The sequence below is a fragment of the Martes martes genome, assembly GCF_963455335.1.
Source record: "Martes martes genome assembly, chromosome: 16".
Taxonomy (NCBI): domain Eukaryota; kingdom Metazoa; phylum Chordata; class Mammalia; order Carnivora; family Mustelidae; genus Martes; species Martes martes.
The window spans coordinates 12364922-12384938 of NC_137904.1; the positions used below are offsets into that span (position 1 = coordinate 12364922).

General features: G+C 41.7%; 1 protein-coding gene across 2 annotated transcripts; it reads right to left on the bottom strand.

Moving 5' to 3' along the window:
* Positions 1 to 752: 752 nt before the first annotated feature.
* On the bottom strand, positions 753 to 19751 carry ZNF286A (zinc finger protein 286A). 2 transcript variants are annotated; one of them, XM_080826811.1, is made up of 7 exons: positions 19689 to 19751; positions 19058 to 19295; positions 17998 to 18086; positions 14141 to 14255; positions 12864 to 12956; positions 2006 to 3257; positions 753 to 1082 (listed from the first exon to the last, which is right to left on the bottom strand). In XM_080826811.1, exons 2-6 carry the CDS (start codon positions 19092 to 19094, stop codon positions 2029 to 2031), a joined length of 1563 nt encoding a protein of 520 aa, XP_080682937.1. In that variant the 5' UTR covers positions 19095 to 19295; positions 19689 to 19751; the 3' UTR covers positions 753 to 1082; positions 2006 to 2028. The 2 variants fall into 2 exon arrangements, with proteins under 2 accessions (XP_080682937.1, XP_080682938.1); XM_080826812.1 differs by having other exon boundaries at positions 14178 to 14255; positions 19689 to 19735.
* Positions 19752 to 20017: the final 266 nt, after the last annotated feature.

The following is a 20017-nucleotide window of genomic DNA, read 5'->3' on the forward strand; positions in this document are numbered from 1 at the left end:
GTTAACTGGAGGGGGCAGAATCCAAACTCAGCTTTGGAAAGTCCAAATGGATCTTACTCTGGGAGTCAAATTGTGGCCCCGAAATGATGAGTTTATTTTCACTCAAGCAACTGGCACACAGAGATGTATCAAGTATTTTAGGCTTTCGGGGGGACATACAATCACTGTTGCAACTACCGGACTCTGTTGTAACAACCAAATGTAAATGAACGCGTGCGGTCAAGATCCAACTGAACATTATTCCGAGATACAGGCAGAAGGCGGACTTGGACGTGGGTCCAGGTCACAGCCCATCAGTTCCTACTTTTGAACATGAATACTGAGTATGAAGGGGAAGAGGGCTGAGCGCCTTTCCCTTTCCCTTGTTCCTGTGTCAGCCGCCTACCCCGACCTCTCAGTCCCTGAGCCGTCCCACCCACTTCCACCCCCAACACCTTTTTTCTTCCCAAAACCTTTTCCCAGTTCGTTCAGACCCATCTTTGTTTCAATTTCCATCACGGCTGGATTTAACCCATTCATCCTTAATGATCTTGCTCTAAACTCTATTCCTCTACTTCTCCTCAATAATACAACTAAGGTTTACAGAGAAGGAATTATAGGAAACAACAGAGATAATGTGGAGAAGGCCAAGAGCAAGGACTTGAACGTTCAAAAAGGATAGAATTTAGAAGAGAAAGAAGAAATCTGTAACTATTTTCCTTCTATCTTTTCTATACTCTTCTTTTCAATAACAATAAAATGGACATTTGTATAGTGTTTTGCTAAATATTTATTTGAACGTTTGCTTCTGCATTTCCAATCCCACCACTCGTTTTTGATCACCCATGTAACTTTTCACGTGGCTTCATGCCTCTTCTACCTTCTTTAGGGCTCTTGGATGCAGCCCAACCAACATATACAGAGAACAATAACAACAACAAAAATGTGGGTATGAAAGCCAGAGAAATAGCAACCTCTTCTTCATGGAGGGAAGCTGTTATCCTCCATTGAGTCATTGTCCTGTGAACTATTTTCCATATTTGACAGGAAGGTGTGTCCTTGTGTCTCAAGAGTTGCTTCAGGTCTCCTCCTTGACTGGGACCCTAAATATAATAACACATGGAACTCATCAACTTTTCAGACCCTCAACATCCTAGGGGCTTTTTCAGAAAGCGACAAAGCATAGTTTACAGAAAGCAGAGGAAGTGTAAATGAGTTGGAAATGAAACATCCCTAATACCTTGCTTATAGAAAAACCAAGGACCCATTCAATGCCAAGGATATGAAAGGAGGCATATGACTGAAAACTGCAGTTAAGATTTTGACCCATTCTTAACTTCAGGGAAATTCCAAGGAAGGAGAAAATGAAAATCTACACAACAGAGGGGTAACAATTATATAAATTTATGACCAGCATAATCCAGGGGAACATAACTTAAAACCTGCAATACATTCTACCTTATGTTCATCAAATTAGACAGTAGCCTTTGGGGAGGGAGGGAATCCAAAGCATATTTCAATTCTTAACCTTACATTTTATAGCTAATATAAAAGAAATAACCCTCCCTGAAGAAATGACACTAGCTGTACATCTGGAGCTCTACTTTGAATCCAAAGAGGAACAGCTCTGTGTCTTCCTGATGATAAAAGATAGGAGTCCTCTACCTATGTATACAAATAAGAATTTCCTTATAGAATGAGAAGCTATAACAAGGCTCTCATGTGACAAAGAGAGGGAGAAACCAGACTTCACAATGATTATACAGTTATTCACTTCCAAGGATTTCTTGAATTTCCATGAAAGGGTTATTTGGTAGTGGTGGTGGGGGATCAAAATAGGAGATCCCTGGCCAGAAGCTTTCATAATGATCAAATCAATGAATATAAAGAACATTCTGTCTATGGCTCAAAACTATCTGTTATGCAAGTAAAAGTAGATGTATACAAAATTGGTCCTCGAGCAGGATTTTACGGGTGTCCCACCTAAACTACTCAGGTATTTAACACAGTGATAAAGCCAACTTACAGTTCTTCACATTTAGTAATTTTTCAGAGCTGCTCTTCAGTATGAATTCTTTGATGTCTGATGAGGGATGAGCTGCACTTAAAGCTTTTCCCACATTCATCGCATCTGTAGGGCTTCTCGCCAGTATGAGTTCTCTGGTGTTGAATTAGAGCTGATGAATGGATGAAGGCTTTTCCACATTCATTACATTTGTATGGTTTCTTTCCAATATGAATTCTCTGATGTTTAGCAAAATTTGAGCTCCGGCTGAAGGTTTTTCCACATTCGTTACACTCGTAGGGTTTCTCTCCAGTATGAATTCTCTGATGCTGAACAAGATGTGTGCTCTGACTGAAGGTTTTCCCACACTCGCTACATTCATATGGCTTTTCTCCAGTATGAACTCTCTGATGTTTAGTAAGGGATGAACAGTGGCTGAAGGCTTTCCCGCATTCCTGACATTTATAGGGTTTCTCTCCGGTATGAGTCCGTTGATGTTTAATGAGAGCTGATGAATGAATGAAAGCTTTATCACATTCATTACACTCATAAGGCTTCACCCCAGTATGAATCAACTGATGCTGCACAAGATGTGTACTTCGATTAAACCCTTTTCCACATTCACTGCATTCATACGGTCTCTCTCCAATGTGAATTCGTTGATGTATTGCAAGGGATGCACTTTCTGTGAAGGCCTTCTTGCACTCACTGCATTCAAAGAGAATTCTAGTATGAGTTCTCTGATGTTTAGTCAAATTAGCTCTGTGGCTAAAAGATTTCCCACATTCACTGCAGCTATAGGGCTTCTCTCCGGTATGGACCCTCTGGTGTCGGATAAGCACTGAATGGTAAGTGAAGAGTTCACCACAATCGTTGCATTTATGAGGTTTCTTCTCTTTACAGGTTCTTTGCTTTTTCATTAAGTTTGATTTCTGTTTCAACCTTTTTTCAAGGGTATGGAAGGCATAGGATCCTCTGGGAGCTCTGTCTTGAGTGAGAAGAACAGACTTCGGACTCAGGTTTTTCCAGTAAACATCATGCTCGCAAGCTCTTTCTTCAGGGAGTGAATTCACGTGGCTGAGCATTTCTCTCAAGTGTCTCTCCTGATTTCCTTGCTGATTCTCTAGCCAGTTTTCACATTCAAGAGCTGTTTCCAAGCTGGAGTCATAGACACTATCCCTTGTCAGTCTATCTATTATTGCAGTCTGGCATGATTCATTGGAAAGATCTTGCACTGAAGTTGAGTCTTTGCCCTCAGGTTTAGTCTCCAGGTCTGAAAGAAATTGGAAACGCAAATTTCCTTTGTTTTCAGTGCTCAACAAAAGACAGTTCTGTAACAGCTAATAAAGATGAAAAGCATGCTTCCGAGGAGGAAGTGGATTTGACTTTTTTAAGACGACTTGCAAAGAGAAGCAAATGGAAGGAAACAAATGCACAGTATATGTGGAGAAAATGAGTAGACCTTATCCAGCATAGTCAAAAGGGGGTAAAAAATGACCAGAAATACAGAAGGAGAGATGCAGATGAACCAGTATTATCGCTGGATGCGCAGGAAATGAGCACAGTAGATCAGAAGAGGGAAGAAACAAATTCTTATTGAATACCCACCGCTGTATTAAATATACTGTTATCACTTTAGTGTGGAGGACATTATGACTTTCGGGTTTCCAGTCATCCAATCCTACCCACGTCCAAACAGGCATTCCCTAACCATGTTTTTATATGTCTCCGATCAAACTGTCCTATGATCTCTCAAAGATATAATGGCAAATATATGATATCTTGTATACACAAGACTACTCCTTTTAACACTGAGGTAGCGAAATACTGGTAACATCTCAATACTCATTACAGAGAAGTGATTAAACGCAGTATGATGTAGACATAAAATGCAGTACTTTGCAACTTTTTAAAACATCATCAAGATCTCCATATGTATCTATGAAGTTATCTCCAGGATACATTAAATAATTTTTTTTCAAAAAACCAGCAAGCTGGGGTGCCTGGGTGGCTCAGTGGATTAAAGCCTCTGCCTTCGGCTCAGGTCATGATCTCAGGGTCCCGGGATCGAGCCCCGCATTGGGCTCGCTGCTCAGCAGGGAGCCTGCTTCCCCCCTCCCTCTCTGCCTGCCTCTCTGCCTACTTGCAATCTGTCTGTCAAATAAATAAATAAATAAATAAAATCTTAAAAACCAGCAAGCTGCAAGTGTGTACAATTTGCTCCTCTTTATGTCGAAAAAATGGGGAGGGAGATATAAATATATGCACATATTTGGTTATATTTCCAAAAAACCAAGGATGGACAAATGAAATATTAATAAAAATGGCTGCTTATAGGGAGAGTAACAGAATAGAGGAGAGAGGGCAGAGATGGAAGCTAGAGCTCTCTAAATACATCTAACAGAATATTTTGTCTAATATAAAACTATAAAGCGAAACTAATTTAAGGAGTATGGTGGGTCAAATAGATCAATGAAACAGAAGAGCAACTTCAGAAATAGTCGAGCATATACAAATAAAAACAACGCAAAGGTGATATTGCAGTCAACAAAAGACAATTTGTTTTCAAACAAATGTTGCTATGACAACTGATTACACGTTTACAAGAAAATTGAGTTAGACCTGTCCCTCATTCTATAAAGCCAAATAACTTCTATTCCTTCACCAAGCTACTCTTCTATGCATTTATTCAACAGTTACCCGTTGAATATCTACCATATGCTAGGCTCTGTGCTAGGCATTGGGGAAAGACACATGCAGAGGAGGGGAGAGAGAATTTTGTCTAACATTCACAAATGCACGTAAAAATGTGCTTGTAGGGTGCCTGGGTGGCTCAGCTGGTTAAGCGACTGCCTTCAACTCAGGTCATGATCCTGGAGTCCCAGGATCGAGTCCCACATCAGGCTCCCTGCTCAGTGGGGAGTCTGCTTTTTCCTCTGACCCTCCCCCCTCTCATGCTCTCTCTCAATTAAATAAATAAAATCTTTAAAAAAATGTTCTTGTAGTTAAGTACTGAGGAATAAAAGGCAAATGACTATGAAAAAATATGGGGGGAAATCTAGGGAGATGAGGGGAGACTTCTCTGAGGAAGTATATCACTGAGCTGGAATGGAAGTGTAGTTGGAGTTCGGGTGAATGTGGCAGGTAACTGGTACAAATAACAGAGGTGAGCATTCCAGGGAGAGGGAATGATATGAACCAAAGGGCCAAGATGAGAGGGACACACAGGGGAAGCACAGTGGTTGAGAGCACGGACTCTAGAATCAGAATGCATGGAGATAATCCCAGCTCTGCTGCTTACGAGTTGTGTGACCTGGGGCAAATTATTTAACCTCTCTATTTCAGTTTCCTTATGTGTAAGATGGGCAATAACAGTACCTACTTCATGAGGAATAATGACAATACTTACCTTAATAAGCATTAAAGGGATATAAACCCCTAAAAATTATGACACAGCCTAAGTGCTAATAATTTGATGTAAGGCTGATATAGGGATGTAGGCAGATCTCAAAGTATGGTCCATAAACCCCAGGGAAGCCAGAAGTTCAAAACTATTTTCAATATAATGTTTAGATGTTATTTGTCTCTTTCATTGTCTTGTCATTTGCACTGTTACAATAGTCATCATGGTAAAACTGCTTATGACTTAGCTCAAATCAGGACAATAAACTTAGTGGCAGCTGTATCGTTCCCTGACATATACTCTCAGTTAAGAAAAAAAGGAGCCAGTTTCACTTAAAAATGTCTTCGGAAACAGTAAACACTACCGATTCTATTAAATTTCAAGCCTTGAGTATACATCTTTTTAAATTTCTGAATTGAGGAAATAGGAGATATTATAAGGCAATTCTCTTCTATCAAAGTATGATGACTGTCTTGAAGAGAACCACTTGTGGGATCATTTGAGCTGTGAGCTGAACTAGCCACTTTTCCCATGGACCACAGTTTTTACTTGGAAGGATGACTGACAGACAAAATACGTTATCCAAGTTGAGTATTTGACAGATATTTCCTCAAAAATGAACAAACTGGGGTGCCTGGGTGGCTCAGTGGGTTAAGCCTCTGCCTTCGGCTCAGGTCATGATCTCAGGGTCCTGGGATCGAGCCCCGCGCCGGGCTCTCTGCTCAGCAAGGGACCTGCTTCCTCCTATCTCTCTGCCCGCCTCTCTGCCTACTTGTGATTTCTCTCTGTGTGTGTCAAATAAATAAATAAAATCTTTAAAGAAGAAAGATGAACAAATTGAGCCTGTCACTACAAGAAAAACAATCAACAGTATTCAGTAAAATGTCAGCTTTTGGGCAGAAATCAGAATTTTGGAAAACTTGTATCTGCTCTTAAGAACCTGGTAATTTTTTAATCCTTTAAGACTTTTCTGATAAGGTCAGTGGTGATATTAAAAGTTGTGATTTAAAAAACACTACATGATGTAATGTGTCAATACATTGAAGATCTGGGGGCGCCTGGGTGGCTCAGTGGGTTAAAGCCTCTGTCTTCGGCTCTGGTCATGATCCCAGTGTTCTGGGATTGAGCCCCGCATTGGGCTCTCTACTTAGCAGGGAGCCTTCTTCCTCCTCTCTCTCTCTGCCTGCCTCTCTGTCTACTTGTGTTCTCCGTCTGTCAACTAAATAAATAAAATCTTAAAAAAAAACCTGAGAAGATCTGCATAACTCAGTGAACCAGTATTTTCCAAAAGATCAGTAGATTTTAACAAAAGAGTATGAAAAATTCATGGACCTGGTTCCTGATGCCACGTTATATCTGATTTTCAAGAAAGTAAAACTTGCCCAGGGGCACCTGGGTGGCTCAACTGGTTAAAGGTCCGACTCTTGATTTTGGCTCAGGTCATGATCTCAGGGTCCCAGGAATGAGTCCCACCTTGGGTTGCACACTCAGTGGGGACTCTGCTTGAGGATTCTCTCTCTCTGACCCTCCCCCTGCTCAAAGGCACCCACACACATGCTCTCTCAAATAAAGAAATAAATCTTAAAAAAAGAAAAGAAAGAAAGAAACTAACACTCGCCCAGTTTTTGGTGCAGTATTACAACAGCCACACTTATCTGAAAAAGCTATGAAATGTTTCTCCCTTTCCAACTATATATTAGTGCGAGGCTGGATTTCTTTCATACAAGTCAACCAAAACAATGTATCACAACAAACTGCATCCAGAGTGGAGTGAGAATACAGATTTGCAAAAATGTAAAACAATGCATTCTTGTCAATAAATTTTTTTTGCAGCAAAAAGGTGTTTATATAAAAATTATATTATTTGTGTTAACATGAAATGGGTTTTAATTATTTTTACATGATTTAATAGTTTAAAATTTTTTCCAGTCTTCATTTCTAATACAGTAAGTACTGGTAAATATAACCCAAACACAAAATATAAGTGTATTTAAAAAAGCTCTTTGGAATCCTCAGTAATTTTCAACATGGTCCTTTGATGGCAAAATACTTAAGAACCGCTATGTTAGAGTACAAAAACAGGGACAGCAGGTGTGAGATTAGATTGGAATAATGAGTAAAAGCCAGATTTTGTAAGACTGTATAGGCCTCAAGGATTTTGATTGTTATCCTAAGAGCAATGGGAAGACACTGGAGTGTTTTAAGCCAAAGGATGACATTATAAGATCTGTATTTTGAAAACATCACTCGCACTGCGATATAAAGACTGGTGTAAATCTATGGGGACAGAGGCAGAATTGAGATTACCACAGTGGTCCAGGCCAACAAAAGAGAGAGGGATGCTAACAGTGAAAAAAATATTTACAGGATGACTGGGTAAATGCAAAGTTGAACTGGGTAAAGGAGAGGAAGTGTAAAAACTGTTCACACATTTCTGGCTTGTGAAATTTGGTAAGACAGTGAGTATCATTAAGACAACTGAAGGGGCGCCTGGGTGGCTCAGTGGGTTAAAGTCTTTGCCTTCGGCTCAGGTCATGATCCCGGCGTCCCGGGATCGAGCCCCGCATCGGGCTCTCTGCTCCGCGGGGAGCCTGATTGCCCCTCTCTCTCAGCCTGCCTCTCTGCCTACTTGTGATCTCTGCCAAATAAACAAATAAAAATCTTCACAAAAAATAAATAAACATGCTGTATTGCGGTATCTTTATCATAAGCACATGGAAACATGAAATAGTTACGCAAATGTTTAGAACAGGAGGCTGAAGGAGAGATCTAGGCTGGAAATACAAATTTGGGATTCATTAGACAGAGCCGATAATTTGGTTACAGGACAAAGTAGAGGCTGCCACCAGGTGACCAGTGGGACAAACCTGACCCTCAGACATGTTTTATTTGGCCTACACTGTTTAGACAAATTTTTGAGATTAGTGACAACATTTAAAAATGGGGAGACTTCACTTAGAAATTCAAATTTTGGGTATCTCTTGGAAAAAACTAGAGGCAAACTGCATGATGACAACCAGCCGGAGCAAAGACCGGCAACTATAGCTTGCTGCTATTTCTCTAAATAAAGTTTTATTGGAACACAACCATACCCATTCATTTATGAACTAAGACTGCTTTCCATACCACCACGGCAGACTGAGGCGTTGCAGCAGAGGCCGTATGTCTCACGAGATAAACTATTCACTATCTAGCCCTTTACATAAAAACATTTGCCAGCTCTTGAGGTAGGGCTAAATGGAAGAAGGGCCACTCCTTTCCGTTGAGCTGTTCGTCCAGTATATCAGCCCCATCTGCTTACCCAGCTTGCTTCACTCAGGTGTGTTACCTGCTGTCCCATGCAGACGCTCAAGTTTATGACTCCAAATACATAGAGGGATGAGAGATTAAAACCAAGCCTTGAGCAATTCGAACACGCAACTGTTCAGAAAAGAAAGCTAAGAAGATACCACCACAGAAGAGGTGATTCCAAATGGATTATGGATTTAAAAGAAAAATTAAAGGACAAATAGAACAGAGGCAAATATTTCTTTCATCTTGGAGGGAGAACTTTCGAAGCACTGATCAAATATCAGAAAATGGAGAAGATTGTAATGCATTAAATTTGTACACTAAAAAGCAAAGCCAAAAAGCAAAAGCTGGAAAAAATGTCTGACAAGGAATAAATGCCTCATGTGTGAAGAGTTTTAGATCATTCGGAAAATGGCAATATCTCCCACGTAAAAAGGGAGAAGGGTGGTGAATAGGAAAGTTGCAAAAACTGACAGGCCTACATACAAGGGGAAACAGACATATCTACTATCACAGGGGAAGATTTTAAAACTCAACATTCCAAAAACAAGATTTAAAAAAGCAGAATATGAAAGTAAGTTTCATTTTAGAGATATATACTACAAAGTATAATTCAAGCAATGTGTTGTTGCGGTACAGACAGACAAATAAGCCAAAGAGCCTGGAAACAGACCGAAGTATACATGGGACCAGAGTCTACCAGAGTTAGCATTACAAATCTGTGACAAAACATAGATTTTTCAATAAATGATGCTGGACTACCAGTGTTCAGCATGGAAAAAAAATAAAAGTAGTTCCTTACTCACATAATATGCAAAAAACCCTCAAGAGGTCCTACCCTTAAGACAAAACTTGAACATTTTAGAATAAAGTAGAGATTGTCTTCCTGACATTGGAATAAGGAAGACAATTCAGAAAATAGTAAAGCATTTAAAAAAAAGAAATAAATCTAATAACATTAAAATTTTAAAATTCTGTATGCACAAGACACCCTAAAATAGACTAAGTCACAGATAAAAAGGACCATTTTTTTTTCTCACCGATTTGTAATGGTACCTGTCATATATTACTATTTAAAATGTATAAAGAATTCCAACAAATCAAGAAAAAGATGGGAATGGCCCAATTTCAAAAAATAAGGCAAAAGATATAAACAGGTAATTTACAAACGAGGAAGCCTGAATAGTTAATAAACATATGAAATACTCAAACTCATGAGTTTGAGAAATGTAAATTAAGAAATTAGAGAAATGTAAATTAAGAAATAAAAAATTTCCATCGGGCTCCCTGCTCAGCGGGGAGTCTGCTTCTCCCTCTGACCTTTCTCCTCTCATGGTCTCTCTCTCTGAAATAAATAAAATAAAATAAATTTAAATTTTTTTTTAAGATTTTATTTATTTATTTGAGAGAGAATGAGTGACAGAGAGCATGAGAGAGGAGAAGGTCAGAGGGAGAAGCAGACTCCCCAAGGAGCTGGGAGCCCGATGCGGGACTCGATCCTGGAAGTCCGGGATCATGACCTGAGCCCAAGGCAGTCGCTCAACCAACTGAGCCTCCCAGGTGCCCCTAAAATAAATTTAAAAAAAGAAGTAAGAAATTTCATTTCATACCCATCAGACTGACACAAATTACTAAATGTGATAGCATCAACTGCTTGCCAGGACGGTGGTAGGACCTTGGCAGTTCTTAAAAGAAAGTTAAACGCCTGGGTGGCTCAGTAGGTTAAGCAGCTGCCTTCGGCTCGGGTCATGATCCCAGCATCCTGGGATCGAGTCCCGCATTGGGCTCCTTGCTCAGCGGGGAGCCTGCTTCTCCCTCTGCCTCTGCCTGCCTGTGCTTGCTCTCTCCCTCTCCCTCTCTCTGACAAATAAATAAATAAAATCTTTAAAATAAATAAATAAATAAAATTATTTACCCCAACTAGTTACTTCTAGGGAGAAAGCAAAAGGACTTTAACTATATCTGTAACATTTTTCCTTTTTAAGAAACTTTCTATTTTTAAAAAAGATTTTATTTATTTATTTTAGAGAGTGTGCAAGCACCAGTTGGGGGATGGGCAGATGGAGGAGAGACTCTCAAGCAAACTCCCCAATAAGCACAGAGCCCCGTGTGGGGCTTGATCTCATGACCCTGAGATCATGACTTGAAATTAAATCGAGAGTCAGACGCTTAATCGACGGAGCCACCCAGGGGCCCCAACACTTCTTATTTATTGAAAAGATTTCACGCACCTGTAAGAATGGCTTCAATGAAGCCATCAGACAATATTAAGTGCTGGGGAGGATGCTGAGCAGCTCCCACAATCACATATTCTGCTAATAGAAGTTCAACTGTAACTAGGACAATGTCTTTGCAAGCCTAGCTGGCAGTATCTACCAGAAGTAAACATGCACCTACCCCAGGACCCAACACTGCCCCCCGTGTATTTTTTTTTTTAAGATTTTATTTATTTATTTGATAGAGAGAGAGAGATCACAAGTAGGCAGAGAGGCAGCCAGAGAGAGAGGGAGAAGCAGGCTCCCTGCTGAGCAGAGAGTCCGATGTGGGGGTCCATCCCAGGGCCCCGGGATTATGACCTGAGCCGAAGGCAGAGGCTTTAACCCACTGAGCCACCCAGGCACCCCTGCTCCCCGTGTATTAATGCAACAGAAATGCACAGACAGGCACACCTTGCTTTCATCATGCTCTACTTCACTGTGCTTGTAGATACTGTGTTTTTGTTTTGTTTTACAAACTGAAGGTTTCTAGCAACCCTGCATCAAGCTAGTCTAACAACTCCATTTTTCCAACAGCATTTGCTCATTTTGCGTCTGAGTCACATTCTTGCAAAATTTTAAACTTTATCATTATTATTATATTTGTTATGGTGACCTGTCATCAGTGTTCATGACTTGCTAAAAGCTCAGATGACGATTAGCATTTTTTTTGGGAGAGAAAGTGTGAGTGACAGTGGGAGAGGGGCAGAGGGAGAGAGAATATTAAGCAAGCTTGGAGCCTAATGCTGGGCTCAACCTCAGGACCCCAAGATCACGACCTAAGACAAAATCAAGAGTTGGACACTTAACCGACTGCACCACCCAGCACCCCGATGGTCAGCATTTTTTTTTTAAGATTTTATCCATTTACTTGACACACAGAGAGAGAGAGAGAGAGAGATCACAAGTAGGCAGAGAGGCAGGCAGAGAGAGGAGGAAGCAGGCTCCCTGCTGAGCAAAGAGCCCGATTTGGGGCTCTACCCTAGGACCCTGAGATCATGACCTGAGCTGAAGGCAGAGGCTTAACCCACTGAGCCGCCCAGGTGTCCCCCAATGGTTAGCATTTTTTAACAATATGTTTTAAGGTGTATACACTGTTTTTTTTTTTAGATTTAATGGTATTATACACTTACTAGGCTACAGCATAGTATAAATATAACTTTTACATGCAGTGGGAAACAAAAAATTCATTTGACTTCCTTTATTGCAATACTTGTTTTTACTCCGGTGCTCTGAAACCTAACCCACGCTGTCTCCAAGGTATGCCTGCATGGGTTTGCCCAAGACATATACGTAGCGGCACTACTCATATAGCCCCAAAGTGGAAACCTCCCCGATGCCCATCCCAAGAGAACTGATAAACTGGTCTAGACCAATGAAAGACCGCACAACACAGAGAATGGAACACAGCTACATGCCAAGACATGGCTGTTTCTTACAGTAACATTCAGTGAAGAAAGCCAGACGTTAGAACGTAGTCTGTATGAAGTTCAAGAACAGCCAAAACTAATCCGTGGTGTCAGAAGTTGAGATAAGGTTACCCTTGGGAGAAATGAGTGACAAGAGTACTGCTAGGCTGGTAAGGTTGCTCCTTGATCTGGACACTAGTTACATGAACATGTTCATTTGTGAAAATTCACAGACCCGTACAGTTATGATATTTTTATTTTGTATTGCCAAACAGAGGAAAGAAACAAAGGAAAGAGAAACAGAATATTAGCGTATGTTTGATTTTGACAGTGAATCCATATGTTACTTTTCTTCTTCACTTTTATATTAGTCACAATGCTCTATCATTTAAAATAAGTGCATCACTTAAAATAAAAGCACATAGGCATTTCTAATATTCTTTCTTTAGCACTGAAAAGTGTCCCCTTCCCGCTGTCCTGTGGGGCTGTTATTTCTGGAGACCCCCATTTGGCCGACTCACCGGAATAGTTGCTTTTGGGGGCTTTTCTCTCAAGCATCAACGGTTCTTTTCCATTCTCCAAATTGTAGTTCTCAGATTTAGAAACTGGAAGCCCTGCTCGTTTAAAAAAGGAAGAAAAAGAAACAGTACTTAACGATCTGTGATGGGCACGAAGACCTACTCTATAACATAGACCCAACCCTATGATCTACAAAGACAGGGTATTATAGGAAGATCAGGAATGAGGGAGGGTGGGCTTCTGAATGCCGCTTAAAGTATTTGAAGCAAGAATCTGGGTCTGGGAAGGAGCTTATATGCATTGGAAAAGGCAGATGTTTTTGCCTGTCAAAAAGAAGAGAACTTCTAGGATACCTGACTGGCTCAGTCCACAGAGCATGGGACCCTCGATCATGAGTTCAAGCCTCACACTGGGCAGAGAGCTTACTTTAAAAGAGAGAGAAGAAAATTTCTCTTTATTTCTCTACTGAGGAATTCTCTCTTCCAGGGAGACACTGCAGGTGAGTCCTTAGCTTTGGGAAGAAATGGAGAAAGCGGACCTCAGCAGCCAAAAGTTGTGACCATGGTGACCAGTTTCTGTCTTCTTTCTAAAGGTTTTTCTCTTTCTTCCCTCTTCAGTTACCAGAACCCACTTTCTTAGGGAATTTATTACGTAAGCACAAAACGAATTCAAGGCCAAAAGCATTCAATTGGAGAAAGATGGCAACAAATTACGGGTTCAGATGTAACTTACAATGTTCATGTGTAAATATCACTGCGAAGAGTTAACATGGTTTCTTCTACCCAGTGTGAATACATATACGGGCACACACATGCACACGCACACGCACACCCCCAGAGAGGTGAACACAAGATCCACACTGGCTGGAGAGTACTCTAACTGGAAGAATCATGCAACCTTAGAGCTGCCAATGGCCATCTCTGCCACAGGGGGAGATCCTAAGAATAAAGCTAAGACAGGGCAATGCCAAGCCACATGTTTAAAAAAATTAAGAAAATTTCTGTCAGTGTATAGGATTCCCTGAATCAATATTTTTATCCCATTTAAGCCAGTGTGAATTAGGTTCCTACCATTCGAAAAAGAATTTTGACACAAGACCAGCATAGACATTTCACTAAGAAACTAGGGCAGAAACAGATTTTTCTCTGGGCCCAAAGGGAGCAATGCTTTATGATTTCTGAATGCAAAGGTGAAGGCTTCGTTAAGCTATTTCACTTTCAGTAACATAATGATGTCCCCATACGCAGATTCTAGAGTCACGATGAGAACCCATCCTTACAAAGTGAGACCAGGTTCTTATAGTTCTCCAGCATCACCTCCCTTTGTGCGGGATCCAGCTTCCCCCACTCCTCTGGGGTGAAGTCCATGGCCACGTCCTTGAATGTCACTGATGCCTAAGACACAAACATACTTTTGTTCACCAACTCTCACTTAACAGACTCAATTTTCAACCCCCAGTTTCTGCTGGCCCTTGAGTAGACGCGTAAGCTATACACAGGACAGGAAATGACAGTGATAAATGACAAGCATTCTAATGTACTCAGATTCGGAATACTCTAGGTATAAAGTCACTGGGTATCAATCATGTGCCAGGCACACTGTGGATTCAGTGTGAGAACCCAAAGAGGTAATACTACGGTTTCTCCATTGAGACTATCATTTTTCTAGGGAATACAGAGTTAAAACATGAATCAATGGGTCAGCAGTGCAGGCTGGCAAAGCAAACAAAACTGGGCCCGAGGAAAAAGGCATGTCTGAGTCATTCTCCTTGTGAGTCCTCAATAAAAACTTAAAAGAATCAAACTAGCCAACCAGAAGATAAACTGAAATACCGAACTTGCAAATGTGAAATAGTCATGCAGTGAGAAGACTGACAGTCAAGCACAGAATTCAAGGCAAAAAGCATTAAACTAGAAACGAACAGGAACAAATTAATTGAAGGTACAGATATAACTTATAATGTTCCTGTGTAAATATCACAGGATCAAGTTTATATAACACAAAATATATAAAAGCTGTGATAAATTACAGTAAGTGAGGTAAATGTTAACTTTTGGAGACTCTAACTGGAGAGTATATGAAAAATCTTTTTACTACTTATAACATTTATTTAAATCTAAAATTATTTCAAAAAAGTTTCCAAAGTAGAAATAATCTGAGACTTAAATAACAAGAATGAAAATAAAACAAAACCAAGAATCATCCTTGGAAAATAAAATACAATATGAAAATCATTAAGTGGGAACCTGGGTGGCTCAGTGGGTTAAAGCCTCTGCTTTCGGCTCAAGTCATGATCCCAGGGTCCTGGGATCAAGTCCCACATCGGGCTCTCTGCTCGGCAGGGAGCCTGCTTCCTCCTCTCTCTCTCTCTCTGCCTGCCTCTCTGCCTACTTGTGATCTCTGTCTGTCCAATAAATAAATAAAATCTTTAAAAAAAAAAAAAAAGAAAATCATTAAGTAGCCACTGAGTAGATATTTTAAGGAAAAAATGACCTTGTTCCTATAATCTGCATATCTGTAGCGAAAATAACACACAATAAGAATTAATTTCCAAACCATTAAGAGAAAAAAAACAGAACAAAAATGCAAACTATTGCACAAAGGCAGAAAATACAAAAGAGATAAAGAAAGCATAATAAACAGAATTATAAAAATCACGTGGCAAGAAAAATCTGAAACATAAAATTAATATGACTTAGTTCATTTACCGCATAAAAAGGTTTAAAAAAAAAAACAAACCACATCCTATTTACAGAAAGAACACTCAAACAAAAATCCCAAAGTTGGGGATGATAGGGAAGTGGAAAGAGATATACACCAAACTGTCCTCCTCAGGAGCGAGAGGGGGAGGGCTGAATTTGGGGAGGCAAGTAATATTATCCTTATCTTTATATTTATATATATCTGTGCTGTTCACCTGGTTACAGTGAGCAAGAATTAAAACTTTAATATTTTTAAAAATCTAACATATTAAAAAAAAAAAAAAAAAACCCAGCCCAGGCAAATTCTAGTAAGAAAGATAGTTGTTAGCATCAAACAAAATCTAATGCAATGCAAAAGACAGTTTTTAGAATTTCCATAAAAGGTCTAATCCACCCTGAAGCTATCAACAGTCTTAAATCCAATATCTAAGTGTTGAAATATATAAAGCATTCACCCTTTCTCTGGTACCTATACCCTGATTCTCCTCTGGCCACTATTCTTGGCTACTGTTATTATATAGTTCAGGTATTACTAATTCCATCCCTGACTCATGGATGGGATATGTATTTGTCTGAGTGTGTGCAGGTATATTCCCTAGGCCTCACCAATTAATTAGAGAATTACAACTGTATCTGGCCAATAATGGTGCCAGAATATACCTAATACCCATTTAAGAGTTAATTCCAGTACCTGGGCTTGAGTGACTAGGAGAAAAGATAACTTTTTTCTGTGGTCTTCAACACAGGAAGATGTAAGCCTGAATCTGTTAGGAACAGGCACTAGGGAAAAAAGCCTGCTTGAGAACCCAATGAGAGAAACAAAAACAAAAACAAAAAACAAAACTCAATGAAATGGAGAGAATACATGCTAATATTACTGTCTGGGTTCTATTTCTAGCCACACTTGGATTTTTCAGTTATGTTACTCAAAAACTCTTTTTGCTTAAGCCAATCTGAATTTTCATGAACTGCAACTTACAACTTCTTGACTGATACAGTCTGAGAAGGCAGCTAAGGCAGCTGAGAAACCAATGGGAATAAGCAAGTATATAAGGATCCTGAGAAGGGATGCCTAGCTGACTTAGTTGGAAGAGTGTATGACTCTGATCTCAGGGTCATGAGTTCAAGACCCATGTTGGGTATGGAGATTATTTAAATAAATAAAAAACTTATAAAACAAACTCAAAAAAAAGGGGGGGGGAGCGCCTGGGTGGCTCAGTGGGTTAAAGCCTCTGCCTTCGGCTCAGGTCATGATCTCAGGGATCATGGGATCGAGCCCCGCATCGGGCTCTCTGCTCAGCAGGGAGCCCTGCTTCCTCCTCTCTCTCTGCCTGCTTCTCTGACTACTTTTGATCTCTGTCTGTCAAATAAATAAATAAATAAAATCTTAAAAAAAAAAAAAAAAAGGATCCTGAGAAGTCACTTTTCAAATAGTTCCAATGTGCAATGTCTACTTTTTACACTCTGATTATAGTAGCAAAGAGAAAGTGAACAGAGGTATGCCGCACACATCATGGAGAGCTCTTTTCTCCTACCCACCTTCTTTTCATAAAAATTTTCAAATATACAGGGGCGCCTGGGTGGCTCAGTCAGTTAAAGCCTCTGCCTTCGGCTCGGGTCATGATTCCAGGGTCCTGGGATGGAGCCCCACATCTGGGTCTCTGCTCAGCAGGGAGCCTGTTTCCTCCTCTCTCTCTCTCTCTGCCTGCCTCTCTGCCTACTTGTGATCTCTATCTGTCAAATAAATAAATAAATCTTAAAAAAAAAACTTTCAAATATACAAAAAATTGAGAGACTAACACACTATTCACCCATAATGGTACAGCCACCACTCAAGTTCAATAGTCCTTGATATATTCTCTCAGGTGGGGGGATTGGAAAGTAAGCCGCAGACGTAACACTTCACGCCTAAAATACTTCAATGTTCATCATCGCGGAGGGCTGGATTCTAGCTCTTTAAATTAAATCCTGCACAGGCTTTCCCCTTCTAGCACTTCTGTGAACTATTTGAACCCCTGCTTTCATAATTCGCTTCAGCATTTAAGGTGCTTTCTTACGCTTCTATTTAACAGTATGTTGTTTCCCCTAGACAGATATATATTTCAAGAGGTATGTGCCACATCTTTTTTCAAAATAGTTTCCTATGTTATTCAAGCACAGAAATAAGCATAAAAGTTCAAAGAAGGGCAATGCTTTCTACATGCCTATTGATAATGACAATAAACACTAGGTGGAGAAGGTACTAGGGGTACATACAAGCCATTTTCTACTCAAGGAGTAGATACTCAAGGAGTCTCTTAGAGCTGGAACCCAGCTCTCTATATGGGCTCTAGTGGACACAGAAACTCCATATCAAAAAGGAGAGACTGCATCTGTACTCCGAGAAATAACGGGGAGACAGGTTATTTTTAATACAGTAGAGACTCACACTCACCTGGGATCTAGCTGTGAGGCGAAGAGCTGCCACTTCTCCCTCTTCTGTGCTCTGCTCTTGGGAAAAGGGAGAGTCCTGGGAAGACAGAGCTAAGGACAAGAAAGCAGTATAATGATAGGGCCTAGATCCATCCTGTGACTCAGATTTACAAGTCGAAAATTCCCTCCCCATACTAATGGCACTCCCTACAAACACTGCAGAGGAAGGGAGGGAGCCCCAAACAACCCAGGATCCCGGGATCATGGAGAAACGTCTAGAAGTGTTGCTACTCGGGACTTAAGTTCACTCAGTTACTGTAATTCTAACACATTCTGGAAAGATGGCACACACTGATCTACAAATAGAACTAAGCCAATTTTCTCCCTGAACTTAATGTCCATATAAAAAAAAACAGGCTCAGTAGTTTTCAGAAATCACCCTGCAAGCTTAATTAAAACGAAGACTGCTGCACCCCACGTCCAAATAATTATCATTAGTTGCATCTATGGTGCAATCTAGAAATCTAACAGGCACTCGGGAAGGTAATCCTGATGTAGAAGGTCACAGACCAAACTTTGCAACAAAGACTGCTCTGGTAAACTGGAGGTCAGTCACTGACTTCTAGGCCCGCTTTCTCCTATATAACACAAAAAATGATTTGCTTATTAGAGTCACATGGTAATCGCGCAAAGTGGCATAAAAGGTGTGGAAAATATTTTGCCAACCAAAAAGCGAAATTCTCAGACCCACGACTGAGACTAGGTTGGCATAATCATCTGGGAGGAAGAATGTGTGCGAAAAAGTAATCGAGGCTCTGCTCACGCCTTAGAAGCTGACCTTCCGCTCGGATTTTGGGGGTGGCTTTGAAGGGTCCATTATGCGACCAGCTGGAGAGGAGAGAGGGTGGATCCCACACCAAGCCCTTCGTGCTCCCTCCAAGAGCCCATCGGTCTCCCAGACAAAGGAGACGGACAGCACTCACCGCCAAGAGCCACCTTCTGTGAGGCAACTGATTTCCCTTCGGAAGGAAAGAATTTCTCCCTCCCCAACACAAGTTCAACAACACTTCGGCAACTCCTACCTCTCTTCTCAGGCTTGTCGGCCAAGTCGGTCTCCATGATCACTACCTGCTCCCGGTTCCAAATATTCCGATCTCCCACCCAGTTCAGACTTCTCCGGGCAGAAGAGCGAGAAGCCCCCGCGGCCTCGTCGTCCTCCTTCCTGCCCTCCCTCCGAGGGCTCTGCTGGAAGGCTTCGATCAGCTCGGGTCGGGATTCTTCCTCACTCTCGAGCCTGGCTCGGTCCTACGAGGCTGGAACCTGGAAACCCGGGGACAGCATCCCTGAGGCTGGGTGCCAGGTGCCTGTCCCTGCTGCCTGCAGCTGTCCCTGGGGGCACTGAGCGGCTGCGAGGGACCAGCCAGGTACCAGGCGCGCAGACAAATCCCGCCGCGCTCCGGGCTCTGCCCGAACCCCGCGAAGGCCCCGCGCCCCGCCCCTCGCGCACCCGCCGGCACCGCGCTCGCACCCGCGTCCCGGGGAGGCAGCCGCGGGAGGGATTCGGGACGGAGCGCGAAGGGATGGGGCTCATGGTCCGCCCTCGAGGCCCCCTCCATAAACGCGCACTCCAGCCCCGACTCGGCACGAACTGATGCCCCAGGGGCCACCATCCAGGCTGAGTGGAGAAGAGCGCCATGGGAACGGCCAACTCACCTCCCATCCCGGGCCTGACAAAGGCTACGAACTTCTTGGGCCAGCTCGGAGTCGCGCATGCGTAAGAAGGAGAGGGGCAAGGCTGCCAGGCCTCAGCCAACCCCGGAACTACGAATCCCAGAAGCCCCTGGGGGTTGCCATACTCCGTTTCTCTGCAGGTGGGAGCACACGTGGCGCGGTTGGGAGAATCGAGGGAGCTGTGGTCTCCTTCCCTCTCGCGAGAGTATCCGGCCGCCGTGCCGGTGTCGGATTCACCCAAGGGAGAGCGCGAACGCTAGAGAGACGGAGCTGAGTTGGTGTCGGTACCCGAGCTTTGTCTGCTAGTGGGA

Bases quoted from the DNA above. Each gene is read 5' to 3' on its own strand.
- ZNF286A (XM_080826811.1), bottom strand. From the start codon at position 19,094: ATGGAGACCGACTTGGCCGACAAGCCTGAGAAGAGAG. The intron at 18,087-19,057 runs GTAGGAGTTGCC...TCTTGTCCTTAG, and splicing joins CGACAAGCCTGAGAAGAGAG to CTCTGTCTTCCCAGGACTCT. The intron at 3,258-12,863 runs GTGAGTCGGCCA...AATTTCTTTCAG, and splicing joins CCCCAAAAGCAACTATTCCG to ACCTGGAGACTAAACCTGAG.